Consider the following 22,376-nt stretch of genomic DNA (forward strand, 5'->3'; position numbering starts at 1 on the left):
AAAATAAGATGATTTACCAAGTGTAACTTGATTATAAATACATTATTCTCTAGCAGAACATCTCCATATTTCATATCACTTATTCTACATTTCAAAAACTCACCAAACTCTCTTTTCAATCTCTCTTTATATTCAACCATTAACACACCGAAAACCTCACCATTTTTATAAAATATAACCTTAAATCTTTCATTCTTTCTTAAACATTCAAGCCTCCTAAAGTTGTTTTATTTATGCATGCCTTCGAGAGTAAAGTACAAGGCTTGAAGGAAACTCAATATAACTATGAAAATAAAGGGAAAACCTAAATAATGAGGGAACACCTTTGAACTACTAAACAATGCTCACAAGTTAACCAATAAGAGGATACTTTTTTCACCACCATGAAAATTCCTTCAAGCCCTCTCCTTGGGTGTGAATTTTTTTTTTTTTTGTTAGACATGACTTATGAGAATTACAACACTAGCCTTTATAAGAGAGCTATATTAAAAGGTTATTAGGTATTTTTTTCATGAGTTCGCAAACTTTTATTGTTCAAGAGCTTATTACAAATGTGGGATGGACATATTTTGCTAAAATACTAGAGGAAATCAATCCGAATATAATAAGAAAATTCTACAGTAATCTTACATTCAAGGAAGATGACCATGGTCGACATTATCATGTCAAGAGCATGAGCAACAAGAAACCTACCACCATTACATGTAAGCTATTATCCTATCTTTTTAGGCTTCCCACTAATGGTTATGATGTGTTTATTGAGAAAGTTCATGTTGATATTTATATAGAATTGTCATTCAACATGTAATAATGTTTTTTAAACATAATGCCAAAGTTTCTAAGGTAATATCTAGGTCGGTCGCTCATTTGACTATTTCGAATCATATTTTTTTATGATCTAGTTGCTAGGATTGTTTGACCTAAGGGTGTATCTACGCCAAATGTACATTCATTAGCTATTTGATATGCGCATCATCACGAGTTGTATATTTTTTTTTCAAAAAAAACAAATTGGATATGCAGGATATTTTGATGTGTTTTTTTCATAAAAAAATCAAAGTGTAAATTAAAAAGCTTGTGTAAACATGTAATTAAATAAATTGATAACCATTTATATAAATAAATAAATAAATAAGTTGTTTAAATCAAGATATTTGGTCTTGCAAAATGAGACATTTAATGGGTTGTGTTTATTGAACTTCTTTATTAAAATCAATAAAAGATAACAGATATAGAAACATATATGAAACTGGTTAAATAAAATAAAAGGAAAAAAAATTATCCAAGGCCAAACATATTATAAATATTTTCTAAAAATAAATATTTTTTATTTCTAAAAATATAAATCATTTTTATAAAACAAAAAAAATATCGATGAATCAAAATAATATCTTTAAAAACTAAATACACGCAAAAAAATTTCAAAACAAAATATTGAAAAAATGCTTGCAAAACCAATGGTCTAAGTCATGAGACCAGGATAAACTGATAGAAAAGAAATTAAAGATAACCATAAAACCAATCTTTTTAAAACAAAAATGTAGAATGATGAAATTAGAAAAGAAAATGAGCAAAAAAAAGAATATTGAGCCGTATTAACTTTTCAAACAGGTGACTCGGGTCATTAGATCTTAAGCACCACAAATGAGAAAACTGTGAAGCTTAATCCCTAACAAACCAGACTCTAAAGGATAAAACTAGGAAAAAACTAATTACATAAAAAGATTTAAAAATATATATAATTAAAAGAATAAGGATGACAATAAAAATATAAAATAAATTAGAGGGTAACCAAATATTCTCAATTGGAGAGTTAAATTGAAAAGAAAATGAATTTTAACAAAAGGGAAATAAATCAAAAGAATTAGGGCCAAATTGAAAAAAAAATACCATATAAACTTTGATTGAAAGATAAAATTGAATACCAATAAAACTTTAACAAAAGAGCCAAGAAAAAAAATAGAAAAAAAAAGAATCAGGATCGAATTGGAAAAAATAATGTATGATAAATTGAAATTGAATGACTAAATTGAGAAAAAGAAAAACTTTTATAAAAGGGTCAAGAACAAAAATAAAAAACCAAAAGAATAAAAACTGAAATTGAAATACAAAAAACAAAAAGAACAAACATGTACTTTTTTATAGGAGAGAGAAAATAAAGAAGGAAATGATCATCGACAACAAATCGTCCATCATCCGCCGTCATGTGCCATACCAAGAGAAAAATGACATAGTGGCGCTTTCAATAACATGGCGGAAGGGTAGATTTGTTACCATAAGATGTCGCACGTGCCGTCCAAACGATGCGAACATCACCCACTTATTGGCACGTAATGAGTGCATGCTAGCAATAAAAGAACTAATTACCCAACATAAAAGGACAAAAATGTCCTTCATGAGTTTATAAATTACAAAACAAAAATTGTGTGAAAGGACAAAGAAGGTCATAAACTCACGCCTTATTTTTCTCTTTTTAAGGGCAAATTTTCTCTTTTAAAGGGCAAAGATGTCTTTTTACTATATTCTAAAAAATAAAAAGACAAAAAAAAATCCTTAGTCAACCGTGCTAAATGTTTTTTACTCTAGGGGTAAATAAGTCATTTTATATTTAAAAAATTTTTAAAATATGAATATACCCTCTAACAATTTTTTAATGACCAAACAACTAGATGAACAAAAGTCATGATCAACCAAAGAGAAGCCATTGATCATAAGAGTTTGGATGTGCAAAAAGAACTAGAAAGCCTAATTCTATTTAGAGATGGAGTTTTTAATACCGTAACTAATTGGAAGTCACAAATTAGCTTAGAATTCACATAGGTATAAATAGAGGAAAAGTTTAGTTTGCATTAGGATTCAATAAAGTTCCTTTATTTGATATCAATATTTGTATAGGATTAGAGTTATATTTTTAGGTAGGATTTAAACTTTTTACTCTTATATATAGAGGGTAATATAACTACTATAATGATGTCAAGCCCTATATATCCAATTTCAATTTAATTTATCTTTCTTTACTACTTTTATTTGTTGTTTTCTTTATTGCTTTTCCTGTGCTTTTTATTTCTTTTCTTGCAATTCCTTTCTTTTCTTTAAACATCTTTTTCCTTCTTCATGTGGTGGTGGACTAAACAAATAACCTTTATAAGGTTCGAGGGGTTCGAGGTCTAGAATGTCCACACTCCATTTAATTTTGCAAGGTTGCTACATGCTCCACTCAGGATATAATACTGATATTGATTCATAAGTTTTCAATTGTAGTTTTTACTTTTTAGAATGAGAAAAATAAAAAACAGGTAATGTAATTGATCCATAAGTATTTAAACCAAATCAGCTGGGTGGATATGTAACTGATATTGATTGGTGTCTTATTTAGATTATGGCATGTCTAAGAAGATTAAGTTTTTTACTTTAAGTCTCTAAATAATGGAAAATGTTTCCGATTCAATTCAAGTTTCACTTTGGTATGCTAGTTTATCAAATCGGTTTTATGTCTTGATATGCTATGACTGAGAGTGTTTGAGAATGCGGTATAAACTATGTTTCCTCAAAATTTGTAAAAAAAAATGCTTAAAATGAAAAAAAAAATTATGTTTTCGGATCGTTTTGATGTGTTGATGTTAAAAATAATTTAAAAAAAAATAAAAAAACTTTATTTTGATGCATTTCTAAACAAAAAGCATTTTGAACTGCCACCGCTACCACAATCTCAAACATACATGTCATGAAGTTGTTTTTATTTTGTTAATTAATCTTGCATTTGAGTGTTTGTGTTGATGAATTCTTTCATGTTCGTTCAATGAGCATATAGTACAATTGAAAGGGGGAGATATAATTTTTTTTTTTTTTTTGCATGTTAAAACTTGAAAAAGTAATAGTTTGTCATTCCAAAAATAAATGAGAAGGTGGGTCCAAGGATATTCATTATTCATAATTTTGATGAATCAAACCATTAATTGGTTACTAATCAGTGCCTTGAGTTTTTATTGATATAGATTCATTATTATTTATATAATCTAAGGATAATTGATATGTCTTACACACAAAACGTTTAATCAAAATGATTTTATTCAATATTAGTCTTAGGTGTTAAGTTAATGTAACTCAAATAATTTTAGAAACTAATTTGACTCTTGAAACTAACTCAAAACAACCCTGAAATTTTAGCCCTAAAATACCTTAAAATATTTCGTGTTCTCGCCTAAAAAGTCTAAGACTTCTAGTAAACTAGATGGCCATAACACACACAATTTCTAAGGCCTCTAACGAACAATATAGCAAGTGGTAAACCAAATAACCATGTTCGGATACAATATCTCTAGACAAATAGTATATACTAGATGATTTTCTCCTTTGTACACTTGCATGAGCTGAAAATTATCTTTTTCACATGCACAAGTGTGCAATAGTTGTACCTATCTTGTATCTTCCATCAAGATTTGAGTTACCTTACCAACATTTGAATTTAAAATGACCTTTTCATCTTTCTACCATCTAGGACAAACAAACAAGGCAATTATTTTAAATACTTCATGCTGACACTCTTAACATCATGTGGCTTGAACTATCCAGAACACCAAACTTCCTAGTCATATTTTTCTATAACTAGGTATTTCGTTTCATCTTTACAACTTGATGCAATACTCGTTCTACTTTGTTCATACCTTTGATTATTTTCATATTGGTTGCACCCCACACAACACTTTACCTAAAAGAGTTGGACAATATCCTTACAAAAGACTTGAGATTTTTATATTGTAATCTAACCGTTTGAGTATTCAGTTGTGAGTTTGTGAACTCGTGTTAGGTTTCATTCTTAATCCTGTGAAAAAGACCGTGTAGGATTCGAACCTGAGCCCATGAAAAGGCCATGAATCATGGATCAAACATTTAGCATCCACGTCCAACACTGCTAACTTTGAGAGGTGAAGGAAAGCTTCCACCACGGAAACTCCTAATGAAGATTGTTCTCAAAGAACTGCCAGGAAAATTCGTCAAAAGAGAGATGCCAAAAATTTCACACAAAAAAGTCACCTCAACTATATATAGAAAATAGAGAGATATGCCGAAAAAATTTACAAAGATGTCTCTCTTTACAGGTTACAAGAAAGAATACCCTTTAATTTATCTTGGAAAATGCAAATGCCACCCCAGTGTGAAAACGAGCATGTGTTTGTGAACAAGAGGCGCATGTAGGTAACAAAGCTGTACAGTGAGCTATACAAAACGGTATGTGATGCTGTGTAAATTACTTGGTCAATACCTCCACTTGGGTACTATATAAGCTGATCTTGATTTCCATTTGAGTCAGAAGGGCTTGGAGCACGTGGTCTTCCTTGAGGAGGTTGTGGAGGAGCTGCAAGGGCATAAGTCAGTCTTGATGAAGAATTCTCAATGAGACCTGCAACTCCTGCTGCGGCCGACTGGGCACTTGAAGGAAGGAAGAGATCATGTTTCTGGTCTTTATAAGCACTCCAAACCTGCAAAATGGACAGAACCACCAGCAATATTTTTATCTCACCAGAAAGTACCGGCTTAAAGACGTCATGCACTAAATTTAATTGCAGGGGCAGCTAAATTGTATCTCTTCATGAATAAAATGCACCATAATGCCCAAGAATGTTTGGGATAATGAATGATTGAAATCTTATGAATAAGACACTTGAAGGTATCCACAAACCAGGAGATACATCGCAAAAAGAAAAGGAACTCGGAAAAAAAAAACATGTTAGTACTTACATCAGAAGCATTTAATATCTCACGCACTTTATTGCAGTGTGCTCCTTCTGTTGCAAAAGCATGCAAAACCTAGACCAAGATAAGTCGTATCACAAAATTTTAGAAATCAAAGGAAAAGGCATGAAAAGAAAAGGCTCTCTTTCATAGATATCTTCATAATTATATCTTCAAAGGTTTACAATATCTAAGAACTACCAGCAACAATGAAGCATCATCCAGCTGGGTCTTTTCATGTGACCCAACTTCTATTCTTTTTGTAATGAAGCAACCATATTTTGAAGTAAGAATATAGAGATTTAGAACATCTAAACAGAATCCAAAAATATATGGGTGGTATTTAGTAAATGACATAGGAGATTCAATAAAATTAATAGGCTAGTATTGAGATGAAAAATAATAATTTAGAAGAACATCAACCAAAAAGCCTTCCAGGAGGACAGGAGAAAATAAGAATTATGATCATGAACATTTTAACCTCAATTGCTAGCACTCTGCCAATAGATGCTTCAGATTCATTCCACTTCATCTGAGAGCACAGTCCATTTCTTCCCCCAGCCCTCCAGTCAAGAAGCCCGAGAAGTACATCAACAAGACCAACCCTGAATTATTAAAGCAATTTATTCTGACATCAGAAAGATATTTTTGGAACTTCTATATAATCAGTGAGGCATTTTATAAAAGTTTAGTATCTGCAAAAGAAAGTCTTGATCCAACTACCAATGTTGAAACCAATTCTTTTCCCCAAATTTTAGAAGATTCATATGATAATTGCATCTCAAAAAATATGTTGTCATCAGCCTTTTAACTTCACAAAGGGGAGGGGGATTGAAAGCCAAAGTCCTTACTCCTTCTCCCCTTAGTAATTATTCTTTTTTCATATATTTTGGAATAAATTTGATGTCTTCCCATTGCATCCTCCTGAAATTAGATCCAACAAGATGTCTAATTCTGGAGTCATCTTTTCTACATTGCACAGGCTTACAAGTGAATTCTGAAACCATGGAACATAAAACTATTTCTAAATTCAACAGCTGCACAATAATAGAAATTGTGGTTTATGCTGTTCACAATTTTACTATAATTCACAAGCATGAAACACACAAGCACATATCTGCCAAAGTTTGGATCTCACCCCAGTGGAAACACGGAAAGATTATGGATTGATTAACAGATCTTATACCTCCAGTTGAAAAGAAAAGGGAGAAAAGAAATTAACTTACTTAAGTCCTTGTGCAACCAGAGCGTCCCGGGCACGATTCCCAGCAGCCACAACACGTTTTAATGTCTCAAGAGCAAGTATGCTTCCACCTTGCCATCCTATAGCTTTCATCAAAAGTGGGACAACCTGAATACCAAATATTAACAGATAAACAGGGATCCAGAATAGGTAATTATAATGGAGAAGTAACATATTGAGACATGAACAAAAATGAGACATATATGTACATGTACAAGCTCAGATAACCACAAATAAGTGCAAAACGCATAAATATGCCAGCACAACTTATCAGGCACACCAAGCCAGGGGGGAAATAGGCATTGAACAGAATAATACTAGTATGAAAGTGGAAACAGAAATGCTAAACATCCATTGGGATTTGCACGACTAAACTCCAAAATTCCCAAAGCCTTTAAACATGGGGAAAAAAATCCACATGCACATGGATGTGGGACATAAATAAGGAATTTTGAATTTTGAGCCTGTTTGGTCCAATCTGTAGCTATTGTGTTGTGATTGTCCTGAGAGATTAAATTATTTGGTAATAAATGTGTGCATCGTGCTTGGACTAAAATCACTTCACTGTTTGATAATCTATTATTAAGAGGGAAAAAAAACCATTAATGATGGAACTCAATTTTAAAATCTTTTTAAGAAATAAAAATAGGTTACATGGAAATGCAAATTCTTTCATCGACAAAAAAATATATAAAAAATATAAGGAAAAAAAAAGAAACAAGAATTATATAATTATGATTTTTTAAATAAATAGAAATACTATATAATGAATTAAAGTATGTGCACTGTATAGTATTTTTGTTAGTAAGATTTTTTTTAAGGTTATTTGTATCTTTAAATAAAATAAGAGAGCCTTCCATCCAAACAAGCATCACTTCCAAAGCTTTTTTCAAGTGAAAGTCAATACGTCTTTAAGTGGAACCACCTTCTACTTCTAATGGTCAAGCAATAAAGTATTAAAATCCCTATCAAACACTTATTTGGCCCTTTTGATTGCTTTGCTTATAAGCAAAGCAGGTAAAAGCTATGGCAACAAGAGGCCAAACAAGTTCTTCATTTGTTGTTCAAGATGCAGTAACTTCAATGATTAAACTAGAGAATTTTTTGGAATTTATTATCATTAAAGATAATATTTATCAGGATTCTTAATTACTAGATGGTCTGGGTAACTATGGTTTCTTGGTGTCTATATAATATCCAAATTTTGTGTATAACTAGCAGACCACGAGTACAACAAGTTGAGGGATAGTTGAGAATTGTTTCTTCTATCTGCTTCTGACCCTCTTCTATAGAGCTTTTCTTTATGTTTTTGTGCCCTCTTCTATAGGGTTTTCTACCTCTTATTCAGTTATCCCTCTCCTATAGGGAATTCTTCAATCTTTTATCTCCATTCTTAACTTGATCTACATCATGCACTTTCAGAATAGGGGGGAAATAATGAGCAACACAAAATTGGCATCTCAATATTTCAGGAATTGTAAACAGTGATAGAGTGCTGCTCAACTGCACATTCAGCAGACCTTTAGCATGACAAGGACTTGCACTACAAGAATCAGTTTTATACCAAAAGCATTTAATCAATGTCTGTGTGCTTAGCCAAAGAAAGAGAAGAGAGAACCAAATGATTTGCCTCAAGAAACCAACTTAATTTAACCTATCCGTAGACAAGAATATTACACTCAACTGCACATTAAGCACACCATAGCATGACAAGGACTTGCACTATGAGAATCAGTTATATAAACATTAAATCAATGCTATGTGTTAGCTAAAGAAAGAAGAAAGAACTAATGATTTTCCTCAAGAAACCAACTTTACTAACTATCAGAAAAGAGAATATTACAAAATGTACCTGAGGAGTTCCTACACTAGTTGCTGCCATAGCTTCAGCACAAGTTGTACTCGCTGCAAGTTGATGAAGAACACGCAAACAACTGAGGCGCACTCGTTCTTGAAGAGTTTGGGCGGGCGGACTTGATTCGTCATCAGAATCATATGCTTTGTCTGCATAGTTGCCATTTTTCACCTCATCCGATGCCATTGTTTCTCTTCTTCCTTCATATGCCACAGCAGCCACAAGTTTTGGCACATATCCCAGATATCCAACATGATCAGCAAGTGCAGGGTGCACTCGCAGTAGTGAAACCAAAGCAGCAGAAAGAAGCAAAGGAAGCTCGGGATCAACAGTTTGCGTGTCGTAATGAGTGGCAGCAATGGATGACAAATATTGATCAAGTAACCCTTCCAAGAATCTCTTAGGATTTCTAAGAGGGAATTTGGGATCCTTCAAGAACAGCCTGACATAGATTCCACCAACCTGCATGACCATGAAACTGTGAATTTCTCGCAGAACATGTAGTCAGTATAATATGGAGATGGCATCTATTACATGGTACCTGTGGCTCATCTCTCATTTCTTGCTGTCCCGAAGCCTGCTCAGGTACATCCCAATCAACAAGACGACCTTTCATCTGCTCACGGTACAAGTCTGATGCCATAGTAGCAATTTGTGCAGACAAAGATGACGCCATTGCTGGTGTCCATACAAGCTCTGGAGTCTCTGTTGTCTGCTCTAAAGCAGATACAACTGCCTCACCAGGGCCATCCCTGATAACTGCAACAAGGCCATCTGGAAGAAACCTTGCCAGTGTTATAGCAACTCTAGGCCCATGCATTGGCTGCCCAACAAGCTTCCCCAATAAGGAAGCTGCTGCTGCTCTCTGTTGTAAGGGAATATCTTCTGCACACCATAATTTATATAATGAATGAAATTTGACTTCAAAATAAACAAACAAGTGGGTGTAAGAAAAAAATCATTACTTTGCAAAGGCAACAGAAGTTCAAGAATGTACACCACTCCACCATGTTTGGCAGCTGCCCAAGCAAGTTCTGGAGTGCTTGCCAAAGCATATAGAACATGAAGAGCCCCTTCACGGCAACTTGGAGCATAGTGTAGCATTTCTAGTAAGAGAAGAAGGCTAGATCCATCTGCAACCATAGCCTCCAAGCAAGGAGCATATGTTGTCAAAAGAGACAGCACAGCCAGGCAAAGTTGAGGGATATTGCTTTTTGATGCAATAGGAACAGAAAAGCACCCAAAGAGAGGAAATAGCTTCTCTTTGGAAGAGAATATAGACGCCAAATTTGGATAACTTGTCAGTAAGTTCTGTCAGTTAAGAGAGAGTCAGGCACAAATGATTAATAACAACCATAACATAAAAGTCAATAATGTACCTTTAGTGAAGTCAATCCAAATTGAAAGTTCTTAACCAGATCCAATTCTCCTTTATCTGTAGATTTTCCATCAGAGACTGCCATTGAATCATCAGTTACAAGTTGTCCATTCACTAATACATCTGAAGTATCACTTATAACCTCAGGTGTTTGAGGGGATGAGCTGCTTGGATTAAGAATATTCTGAACATCTGAATCTGTAGAAAATTGATTATTCACTAGAAAAGATATGAAATCAATTAGAGCAACACAGAATGCTTCTGGTTCACTGATCTCAAAGTCTGGCTGATCATTATAAACTCTCAAGTAAACGTTGCCAACAAATAGTTCTTTGGACAGTGCCTCGTATAAAAAGGCATGTGAATCTTTCACGTCGTATGAACCATCAGGACCCTGGCTTGCACGTTGCTGATCCACAAATTTCAGCAGCTCTGCCCGAGTTGTAGAGTTCCAGATAATCTAAACCACAGAGGTTTAATAAATAAATAAATATTGATCATAGTAAACAGAATAAGAAAAAAAAAAAACTTCACCCGAAACTACAACAAAAAAAAGCAGCAAACAAACTTAATGTATATGCTACATTTTAAACATGAATTTAACTTTGTAGCATTGTTTAGGCCATTAATTAACAGTAATCATTCATATTATCATCTCATCAGAACCACCCTTGACTCCACAGGGCCTTTGTGACCTGGCATGATGAATGGAGGCAAACTGATGGGAGAAAGAAAATCATTAGCAATCAATTAAAACCATTTACTACTAAAACTCTGCTGCCTTGATTTGATAATTGGTAGCAACTCATATGTGGGAATAGGGAAATGCAAGATACAAAGGATTCAAATCCCGACAGCGAAATAACTAGTTACACATGCAATTCCGTTGTAGAAATGCAAAGGCAGATATTGCAGATATAAAATGTTCTTCTAGATACAACAAACAAGTTCTGGTATTTTCATCCTTCAAATTAAATCACAATAATTATCTCTCCAGGAAAAAGATAAATATCACGATGACACGAAGTCATGAATAGACACAAAGAAAACCCTAAAAATTGGATTATAAATCATCTTTGTGTTGCATCTTTCATTATTCTATAGCATAACTCCTCTCCATGATACCAAACAAAGAACTATGAAAAATGTTGATGACAAAGAGGCAAGGGATTGAAAAAAGCTGTAAATTGGTTGGTAAACAAGTTGAAACCAAACAGCAACCAAGCCTCAATCCCAAACAAGTTGAAGCCAAAGCAAGATCTCAACAAATTAAAATAACAAAATTCCCAAGTCATCAAATAAAAGATATAAATAATAATGCCTAGATATTCTTTAGAACATTCATAACTCTGAACATTTCTTTTCCTTAAAAATTGACACCAATTACCTCTGGAGACTCCAAGTTTGTGTTTAATTTGATCAATAAGTCTTTTGGTAATTGATCTTTCAGCATGCTTGCGAGCTTAGGAGTAAGCAAAGCTCTGAGGGCATCAGCAGCAGTTGCATTATAAGGCGTTGAGCTCCCTTCTGTGCACAAACCACTAAGCCTTGACAAAGCCTGGGATGCTCTAACAGCATGCATATTTTTTGCAATTTGAACACTAGAACCTACACCAAGTGACTCTGTCTTATCAGAGTCCTCAGCAGTTGAGTCATACTGAAGCAACAATGGAAAAAGGTACCTAAAAAGAAACCAATTTGACATATAAGAAAGTATACTTTAACATTTCAATGTTTAAAATGAATACATTAGTGGCATGAACAGTAAAATCCATATCACCCCTCATTCAGTTTTTATTTTTTCTTTTTGGTTGACTGAAAAATAAACCCTCAATTCAGTTAAAAAGACCGGGAATTGGCCTGATATCAGGATCTATCTTATTAGCTTGACAGTCTCCTTTAAATCCCTCTTGCAAAAATAAGTCTAGTTCCATCCTTCTTTTTTCAACCCCACAATATTTAATGCATAGTGACAACTAGAATCAGGTTCATCATGCAGCACAGTGATCAGATGACTTTGATGATTATTATGTAGATGAAAAATTGTATAGTAACTTATCATCTGATACAAAAACTAGAAAAAGAGAGTTCCACCACAGAATTCTAACAGAATGTTGGAAGTGGATTTGGTAACAACAAATGGAGAAATTTAATCAAGTGAAGCAAGGAATTCAGCATGTAGAACCAAATTAAACATCATTATAATCCATAAAGTAAATTTCTTTTTTTTTTTTTTTGGGGGGGGGGGCAAGGGGGTTAGGTCAAAAGATAGTGAAATTAAAAGCAAAAATAGTGATATTGCCATTTAATTAGCATGACATGGAAAACAACCTTCCTGGGGTGCTCATCAGGGACGCATGATTAAAAAAATAGAATGATCAATGCACGTCACAAGCAGGAAAATCAAGAGGAGGGATAAAGTAAAAATAAAATCAGATAGTATAGCTCAAGAAATTTACATATTAAAGGGTGCCAGCAAGTGAAAATAAATATCCAGTCAAGTTGCAGAAGTGTAAGGTGTGTGTGTGTATTCATGAAAAGCGAAGCAAAAGTTCAGAAAAATGAAGGAGATGACTTACCAAAGCACGCCAGCCCTTAACAAGGCATTCTGTAATTCAGAGGACACGGAAACATGGGCGATAGTCTGGAGCGCAGCATCCACAGCTTCAGGTACAAGCTCAAGTTCAGTGCAGTGCACAATATCCTCTACTAGTCCAGAAAATTGAAGCATCTCAGCTCTGGCACTCTCAAACCGACTCAAGACAGAAAAGGTCCGCATCACATTTGTAACAATAATAGCAGATGGTTCACTTGCAGGAGTAGTTGGCTGAACTACAAACATGCAACGGCAGAGAAGAGTTGCAACAAGTTGTATCCCACCATCCCTTACAAGCTCCTCACCATTTAATGAAGAGGAAGCACACCTAAATATCCAGTAGTAGTAGAAAGAAGTAATGCTAGTCAAAATCTCTTCGTAAGTCTATTAGAAGCAATTCAAGAAACAGTAAAAAATGCAACTGGGATATTTACGTCAGCCAAATAAGCTCTGATGCTGCAACAAGTAAAGGAGCTCTATCAGCAGAGAGGAAATTGTTATCATCTTGGTCCACTGTAACAGCATTAAGCAACATGGGGTATCCAGCATATTTAAAAGGCTCCAGCACATCTCCATATCGTCTGTATAAAATACATTGTCCCTTCAATAAAAGTAGTAATCTCCAAGGCTGGGGACCTTGCAACCCTTGCATTGTGGCCTATAAACAGTAAAATAAGTCAAAGCTAATTGGCAGACTAAACAGTGAGCTGTGATTGAACTGATCGCCAAATAGCAGGGAAAACATCGTGGAACAAAGCAGCGTAATATGTGTGAACCATTCATATCAAGTTGCAAATTTCGGTGTACATGTGTGTGCAGACTAACTTAAAACTTTAAAAAAAAAAATTACCCTTCAGAAAAAATAAGGAAAAACAAAGCAAAGACACAAAAATGAATGATTTTGATCTTATGATTTAAAGATTTTAGTACAAATATAAATATTATAGGGAATCAACTCTTCAGTTGCTAAGTACTAGAACATGAAATATTCAGTTTGTTCATATAACATCAGTAATCTAAATGGTGCAATATTCACATTGTACAGTCATGAATAATAAAGTATTTTCTAGTTACAGTATACCTGAAGTCGCTCATAAGCTTTTTGCACAGCAAGAAACTTCTCCCTCCCCTCAGGATTTTTGTCAGGATGGTATTTCATTGCTAGTTTCCTATATTGTCTCTTGAGCTTTTCTTCATCAATGTTCTCAATCTGCTTTGTTATGTTAGTTGTGTCCTCAGAAGAATACTTCATTTTGGCTTCATCATTCGATACATCTTCTAGGGATATCTCTAATATTCTGCAAGCTTCCTCTTCTGAAAGATCCATAGGTCTTCGTGTTAACTCTTCACGCCACATTACCAGTAATGACTGCAAAAACTCAACATGTTCAACAATTGGCCAATTCGGAAAGCGAATCTCATCACAGAGGTTCCGAAGGTAATAACGGTGACACCACATTTCATCCCTTAACTCTGGGTACGTCACTGGTGGCATTGGAGCATAGTCGTATAAAGAATGACAGTGCTGTGACAATTTATGGGGAAAGTCGCCAAGATGTTGCAAAACCTGTAGAAGAAAAAAGTACAGGATAAATGGAAGTTTTAAAATGTCCTCCATAAAGGTAGCCAACTGGAGACACCTTGACATCAACAAAAAAGAAATGAGCTACACACTGTATTTGCCTCATTTGGAGTTTTAAAAATACCTGACGGATCAAATTTTCAGCACGCATTTTGTGAGTCCAGACAATCTCTGGTGTATCAGAATCAGAAACCATTGCTGCTGCAAATGCAGATGGACCACTACGCTCCAGTACATACAGCAAGGATTCGGGTAAAAGCCCACCCAACACACTGCGTTTTGCAAGTGGCAATGACGAGGAAACTGCAGCTTCTTCCCCACCATGGAATGCTTGATGGACATGAGTCGCATAAAAGAGTTGTGCGATGGAGAGGAGATTGGATCCAGGGTATGCCAGGCAAAAATAAAATGCACCAGTGCTGTAAAGACGTACCATTGCCTTGGGATTTCTGGTAATGATGGCCTTCAGCAAAGCTGCAGCAGCCTCCACAATACTCGGTTCCCCAGAAAGCATAGCCTTTATTCAGAAAAAAAAAATAGGTATGGATAGTACAATTCACTCAAGCAGTAGTTAATGCAAGAGGCAATGCTTTCACTGATGAACATAAAATTTCCACGGACATCAGATAAAATGATATAGAAGTTTGGTTTATCTTTGCTTTTTTCCTTTTTCTTTTTCTTTTTCTTTTTCTTTCTGGTGTGTCAAGACATAAACTCAAAGTACTACTTACTCCCTCTTCCATGCTTGGCACAGTGCCCGCAACAAGACTAAATGCCTACTATACCATGCTTATAAAATGAAAACCGACATCAATTAACTTAGAAACATAAACCTTTAAATCAAATCTCAGGATAAAGGTATATTTATTGAAAATTTAACTGTTGAAGATAGAAAGAATGGGAAAAAAGACAAATGACCTCTTTGTTCTTTATCATACACATGCATCTCTAAATTGTGTTCCCCTAGTCTAAAGACTCGGAAACTAAAAAAACAAGCATGCCAATCCAATCATATATTCTCAGTATTAATAACCCTCCAAATGCATCTATACCAAAAAGAACTCAACATTCAGGGATGAAAAGATAGCTCTGAAAATTACCTGTGCAATATGAGGAAGGCAGCGGGGACTAGACAAGATCCGCTTAACCCTTGGGGTTGGAGTAACTATTTCTCCAGCATCATCTAGATCTGAATGAGCAGATACCATGAAATGTAATATGGATAATGCTGCATCCCCTACCTGGATACAGTATCCACCAATTATCAGGTACCAATAAGAATATAATATATGAGGGAAAAACATATGCCAAGTGCGAATTGATGGAAAGAAAAACAAAGGGAAAAATAGGCAAAATCTTTTTTAAGCATGAATGTTGCATATGCATGTCCTTTTGTTTTTGAAAGATTTATGACCAAGAGAAAATCAAAAACGGATCAGGTAAAATCAGTGTAATGCAAGCAGCAGTTATCTAGCTTCCCTTCATATGCACTCTAATCAAAAAATAGGGATGGTAATTCAGCACCACAGGCTATATTTCATGAATGCAACTAAATCTGTCAGTTTTAAATGATTGTGATACTCATTTGTAAGCATCAAATTTACTAAAACATGCACACCTGCGCCCTCAATTAAGCCCTCAAAATTGTCATTCCAAAACAAATAATTTCAAATGCTATTTTACAACTAATACAAAGAAACTGAGCAATTAGGGGTTAAATGCATGGAAGAATTTGATCAAATAAGTACTCAACAGCCAAACAAGAAAGCAACATAGAACAGTGTTCATTTTAATATTGAGGTAGAAACATAAGCAAAACAACAGCAACCACAATGAAGATCCCCATCAATCCCACACCGGAAATAACACCTACCTGAAATGACGTGAGGACAGGAACACGAGTAGCTAATACCCAACGAAGTTCACGGATATCACGCAATTTCTTCCACTCTAACATACCAGATGCCCAGCACTTAGTTGACCAATCAATGTCTTTCTTCGACCAGCACCTTCTAATAGCATCCTTCTCCAAGGGTCCAATTTCTGTGCCATTGTTGTCAATAAACATCCATTCTTTAAGTGGCTCCATGAAAGCGGTAGCAGCTAATAAATTAGATTGTAAAGGAATAGAAGTCCTTTCTGAAGCTTCATGAACCACTGTCAGAAGATCAACAGCCAAAACACACCCCCCAACCAAAACACAAGCCTCCACATTAGATAAAACCTTCATTAAAACCTGCACATGTATTAGACATAGATAACCAATTATTTTGTGGATAAATGCCAGTCTCAGATTCTGCCCCCGCCCCTCTCAAAGAAAGGAAACAAAATTCTCTCAACACCAAAAACCAAACAAACATGGAAGCAGAAGCAGTCACCCCAAGTTGATCCAATGATAGTTATTGGTACTAAATCATCTGAGGAACATAGATGACAAGATGAACTAGCAAATAGCATTACCTAAACTCATACAACTTAACAAATACAAAAATCAATCATAATATACCTTTAGAAGAAGAAGAAGACGGTGCCTCAAAGCTCTGTCATCTGTTCTATCCAAGAGAACTGTAACATGGGCAGTACCCTCAAACGAACCTATAGTACTGAAATGCTGTTCATAGACAATTGCCATTGCTCTTGCACAAAGCTCCCTAACTGAAGAGCCTCCCCCTCCCCCAAAACCATCTAATCTTCCCATATCACACCAATCATCAGATGCACCCAATTCATCAGGAACAGTGCCATCTACTGTAAGTCCTATGTCTGCATCACATAAGAACCGATGGTAGAGTGCCCTAAAGAAAGCAACTGGATCACGCAGTGGAAAATCCTGAGCCCTGCCATTGCTGCTACTGTCAAGCAGCAAACGAAGATAATATTGCCCTACACAAACTTCTTTGGACAAACTAGGATAACTGACAGAAAACTCAGTATAGTTCCAAGATATCTGTGGTGTGCTATCTTGCCCAGCCATCACATCTGCTGTCACACCTCCTGGAATAATATCCTCAGATCGCGCCTTCTCAGCATCTAGTTTATTAACCTCAGCCTTCAATGCCTCCCTCAGCTCTTGCCTTGTGCGCTCATTCCAGATTAAATCGGCACGATTATGATCGAGGCTAAAAGCTCGCCAAAATTCATGCCAATTACAAAGCAGCTGACCAGAACCAACAGGTGTATTCTTCACAACAACCTGTGCAGGAGCTGGAAGGTCTGTATTCTGAACACCAGGCCCACATGCATCAGAGTCAACTGAATTTGAGGCATTTGGTTCTGACTCCTCATGCATATTGGTCATCCGTGCATCTGCTGAAGCAATGATAGGTGAATGATCATTTTGCGGATATCCTGTAGAGGCAACATCATTAGTCAAATTTTCAATGGCATGAGCAGCTGATGACTGTCCAGAATTTGCATCTAGAGAAGATTTTTTATAGTTATCTGATCCTCTTAAAGCTCCAGCATTTATCTGCCTCACGGGATCACCAACTTCATAATTATTAACAGGAGGCAAGGAATGCTCTTGAGAGGCAATTCCTCTCCCAGCACGACCTTTCCTCTGCTGAAGTAAACGCCTCTGTCTTCTACTGATCAATGTTCCTTCTCGATTGTCTTCTTCAAGTTGAGCTCCATCAGATCGTGTGTGCAGATAAGCAACATGGCCAGGAGGCAAAACTCTAGATAATAGATCCAGAGCTGGTTGATAGGAATCTGCCCAAAGAGCAACAAGCTGTCGACTAACTTCACGTCGCTCACCTGCAGGACTGAAAAATGCATGTGATAAGTGCCTCAGTAAAGCACCATCACGTAAAGCAGCATCACGCATAGACTCTGCTGCAATTGCATCCTCTTCTGCAATTGTGCGCATGATCACAGCAACTATTTCCCTTACACTTTCAGCAGGATGCCCAAACAACGAAAATAAGCGCCGGCGCAAACCAGCTACTTGGCGCAACAATTCAACAAAAACTGTGTATTGAGTAGTTTCACCATGTGGTTCGCATATCATGGCCTCGAGAACTTCAACAACAGCCATTGACAGTAGAGGTGATATAGACATAGGTTTCAATCTGTTGACGAGGATGACAACATAACCATTATGAGCAAACAAAACAGATTTTGCATGCATTATAGTGGCATGTTTCTCTCCTTTAGAATCTGCTAATAAACTTGCATCTCCAGTGCCGCCACCAATGAGGGCTGTGACCAGCCCTGCAGCTTCAGCAGCAACACCCTCAGAACCATTTCTAAGTAAACCCATTATTCTTCCAACAGCAGCAGGAAAAGACATCACATGTGAAGCTGCACTTCTTGAAGCCAATAATCTACGTAAACAAGCAATGAAACCCATCACTGTTGCAGCTGCTTTAGAAGAAGGTGGAGGCAACGGTGCAGACTCTGGAGGAAGATTTGGTGTAGCTGGAAGCATTGTGATCAAGGCCATCAAAGTTACCTCAGGCACATCAATGTTAATAGGAACACCACTATATGGAATACAAGCATTGAACTCCCTTATTCTACGCCACAATTTAGCTCTTGAACCAGGAATTGAACCACCTTCAGCTACAGCATCTTTAGCAGCTGCGGCTAAGTGTTTCAAATGCAAGGATGTACTTTCCACATCAGCAATTTGACGTTGTGACCCTGATAGTAAATGGACCCTCCCACAAGGTGGATCAATACGATGACCAGGCATTGTCAGCCTTGGTAATACTGTTACTGGGCGCTGTCCCTGCACAAGTATACTCAAAAGATCAACCACGGCACCACATTAAACTTTCCTGTTGAATGCGCATGCCACTGATAAGCTTGAAAGTTTATCAAATTGGAATCATGCATATAAACTTTTACACTAAGTAACCTATCCACATCCAACAGGAACAAATACCTACTTCTGTTTGCAACACATCCCGAACTGCAGCTAGTAAGCTATCCCGAGACGTGCTTGCATAGACCTGTAGCCATGAAACACACATTAGGAACTTTCCACCAAGAGCACCTAAAATTTCAAAAGGAAGCCAAGCAATGCTCACATGGATGGGGCACCCATCATTGAACTCAATGGCAAACATTTGGGGCTCCTCAGCAAATCGTACAAGGGAACTTACAGCAGACAAAGGACGAGCAATAACAACCTGAACGCATCTAATGAAGATATTCAGCATTTGATACAATTCTATCAAGTATGACATACTTTTATACCACCATGCACATGCACTTAAATGTGAAACAAAACCCACTCATTTGGTGCAAATTGTTGACAGCTGATGCATAAGACCAACCTTAATGGATGTACAAATTATCAGCATTGCCCACAACACCTAACTTAAATTGTAGTTAAGATTTTTCATCAACTTACTTCATAGTTATCATGGCGCCTTTCAACAAGTGAACCCTTTGTTAAAATGAGCTGGCGAGAGACAGCATCGCCATGCTCTCCAAGTCCCCCTTTTGGACCAACTCCCAAACTCAATCCAGGAACATTTAAAGTTCCATGAGCAGCAGAACGCAACCTTGTCACAGACCAATGCCCAAATGGGGTCTCCTTTTCTCCAACTGCTTCTTTTGCTATAATTTGAAAATAAAGAGACATAGATAAATTAAGAGAAACAACAAAGAAAAAACAGATGAAGAAATCATAGACATGAAAAAAAGGTAATGGTGTATTTTTAATAATGAGATACCCCTTCGATTTAAATACTCTTCTGCACTCAGGGATTGAGAACTGTCCACAGATAGTGAGACCCCAACCGTGGACTTGGCAGTTTTAGTCTGCAAAAGCACACTCAAAAAATGATCTCTGGTGTATTTCGCATCTTAAAGAGAGGGAAGCTATGGAGCAAAAGGGATCTTCACACAAGACACTGAAGCACTACAAATACATATAAGAATGAAATCATAAACTAATGTTCATACCAAGTTTGAAATAATTGCAGCATTCGTGGTTCCTGAAGCAGCTTGGAAAGCTTTGGATTTTCTGCCATATGAAGGGCAGAGAACAAAACCTCCATGATCACCACCTTTATTTCCATATGCATCAGCAAGAAGCATGATAGCTGGCGAACTCATGTCTCTAAAATCTAAACACCAGCGAAGGTCTCCAGATTTTAACTCAATCAGCTCAACTCCAACACAAGTAATTTTCATTTTCTGCATTTGAACAAAGAATAAAATATCCATATATTAAATCATAAAATTTCACAAACTAGCATATCAAAATTAGAAACTTGAGAACTCTAGATGAATATTTTGCTAGAAATCATATAAAGTAATCTTACATGAGTAATAGCTAAATACATACATGTGTGTGGGTGTGTGGGTGTGTGTGGTTGCTCAATCAAAATTGACGGAAAGAAAAGAGTGACTTACGAAAAGAACCCAGTCTTTAGGCTTTCTCCTGAGATGCAAAACCGGGAATTCAGCAACAGGAGCAAGCCTATTCCATCGAATCCGATGCAGCTCAGTCAAAATGCTAGCTCTAAACTTAGACGAAAACTTAATCGCCTTGAATTTACCTTTACCATCAGTCCTCACACTCAAACTAAACTCACTAGAATTCTCATCTCTTCCAATAATTGCCGAAGCGCTCTCGAAATCAGCGCCAGCGTCGTAAGAATTAGTTACGGAGAGCGTGTTCGGGTCTAAGGTGATAATCGAAACATTAGAAATACAAAGAATCCTCTTGTACCGCCCACGCCACGAATGTTTTACCACCAGGTAGCGTGCAAGGTACTCAGGCTCTTCTTGAAGAGGAGGGGTAGAGATGGAAGAAGAAGAAGAAGAAGAAGAAGAAGAAGATGCGGATTCCATAACCGGACGGTTGCGATCGTGACGAGTGACGGATTGTTGTTGTTCTAGATAGTAGAGCGTGTGAGTGCGAGGGACATTGTTAGAGCGGAGAAAGAAGAATAGCCCCACGCCGGCTTCGGTGTGAGACCGGGACTGATTCGCACCCAGTTTAAGGCCGTGATTGCCGATTCGATTTTCCGATTGGATCGATCACCGATACTTTTACTGTACCTAACAATAATTCTATTACCATGGAAACTTTTGTTAATTTAAATCAGCTTTAGAATTTGAGGTTAGATCTCAAATTCTCAAAGATGATTGAAGGATTTTTTTTTTAATTTTTATTTTGACAGCTGGGAGGAAGAAGACGAGAAAAGAAGAAATGGAGCTCGTGCTTTGGTATTGTTTTAGAGAAACCTTATCTAGTCCCTTATCTATATGGTTTTTATCATTTGGGTACCAATTCAAAACCTATTATCAATTAGGTCTCCAATATTTTATATCTTTTTCAATTGAAAAATGATTTTCAATTTATAAACAAACTTTTCACACCAAACTTTCTTAAATCCCGTTTGGCATTTTAGTAGTAGTTATTTTTTAAAATATTTTTTACTTGAAAATATATTAAAATAATATTTTTTATTTTTTAAAATTTATTTTTGACATCAGCACATCAAAATAATCTAAAACATCAAAAATAAATAAATTTAAATATTTTAAAAAATACTTATAAAATAAATAAATAAATAAACTCTTAAAAATACTAATTAATAATAACATATAGGTAGGTCTTGAAAATGATAAATAATTGATCTTTTATAAAAATAAGTATATGATTTTACGACAATCTTAAATTTTATTAGTATAACATTACTCCTAATTTTCAATTAATAATGTTTGTTAATTATTCATTTAATATTTTTTTATAAAATAAAGTACTTAATGTAGTTTTTTGGAATTTATTTAACATATTGATACTAGACTGAAAATGTTAAGTGACATTATCAGGACCTAACTGATAAAAAGACTTTAGTTTGCGACTCAATTTTGAATAGGTATACAGATTAGAGACGAAATTTTAGGTTTACCTTTTCTTTTCGTCATCAGGTCTTTTTTTTTTCTTTTTTCTTTTTTTGGTAAATTTTAGGTTTACATTTTAAAAGTATTTTATAAAAATTTAAGAATTTTTTTAATTTATCA

The 22,376-nt window shown here is 35.7% G+C and overlaps 1 protein-coding gene across 1 annotated transcript; it reads right to left on the reverse strand.

The window, feature by feature from the left end:
* Positions 1 to 5,015: 5,015 nt before the first annotated feature.
* LOC133673979 (dnaJ homolog subfamily C GRV2) lies at positions 5,016 to 21,540 on the reverse strand. The gene is made up of 22 exons (XM_062094932.1): positions 20,757 to 21,540; positions 20,304 to 20,537; positions 20,072 to 20,159; positions 19,747 to 19,955; positions 19,421 to 19,522; positions 19,280 to 19,342; positions 16,894 to 19,119; positions 16,257 to 16,623; positions 15,488 to 15,624; positions 14,512 to 14,904; positions 13,887 to 14,372; positions 13,240 to 13,463; positions 12,789 to 13,133; positions 11,597 to 11,891; positions 10,211 to 10,669; positions 9,797 to 10,142; positions 9,373 to 9,716; positions 8,829 to 9,293; positions 6,960 to 7,084; positions 6,215 to 6,338; positions 5,740 to 5,808; positions 5,016 to 5,480 (listed from the first exon to the last, which is right to left on the reverse strand). The coding sequence occupies exons 1-22, from the start codon at positions 21,195 to 21,197 to the stop codon at positions 5,277 to 5,279; spliced, it is 7,746 nt and encodes a 2,581-aa protein (XP_061950916.1). The 5' UTR covers positions 21,198 to 21,540; the 3' UTR covers positions 5,016 to 5,276.
* Positions 21,541 to 22,376: the final 836 nt, after the last annotated feature.

The sequence above is a fragment of the Populus nigra genome, chromosome 15 (genome assembly GCF_951802175.1).
Source record: "Populus nigra chromosome 15, ddPopNigr1.1, whole genome shotgun sequence".
In the NCBI taxonomy this organism is placed as follows: domain Eukaryota; kingdom Viridiplantae; phylum Streptophyta; class Magnoliopsida; order Malpighiales; family Salicaceae; genus Populus; species Populus nigra.

Excerpts from the sequence above, each read along its gene's own strand:
- LOC133673979 (XM_062094932.1), bottom strand. The coding sequence starts at position 21,197 with ATGGAATCCGCATCTTCTTCTTCTTCTTCTTCTTCTTCTTCTTCCATC. Across the intron at positions 19,120-19,279 it reads GGGATGTGTTGCAAACAGAA|GGACAGCGCCCAGTAACAGT; the intron begins GTAGGTATTTGT and ends ATACTTGTGCAG. Across the intron at positions 13,134-13,239 it reads TCAGAGCTTATTTGGCTGAC|GTGTGCTTCCTCTTCATTAA; the intron begins GTAAATATCCCA and ends CTGGATATTTAG.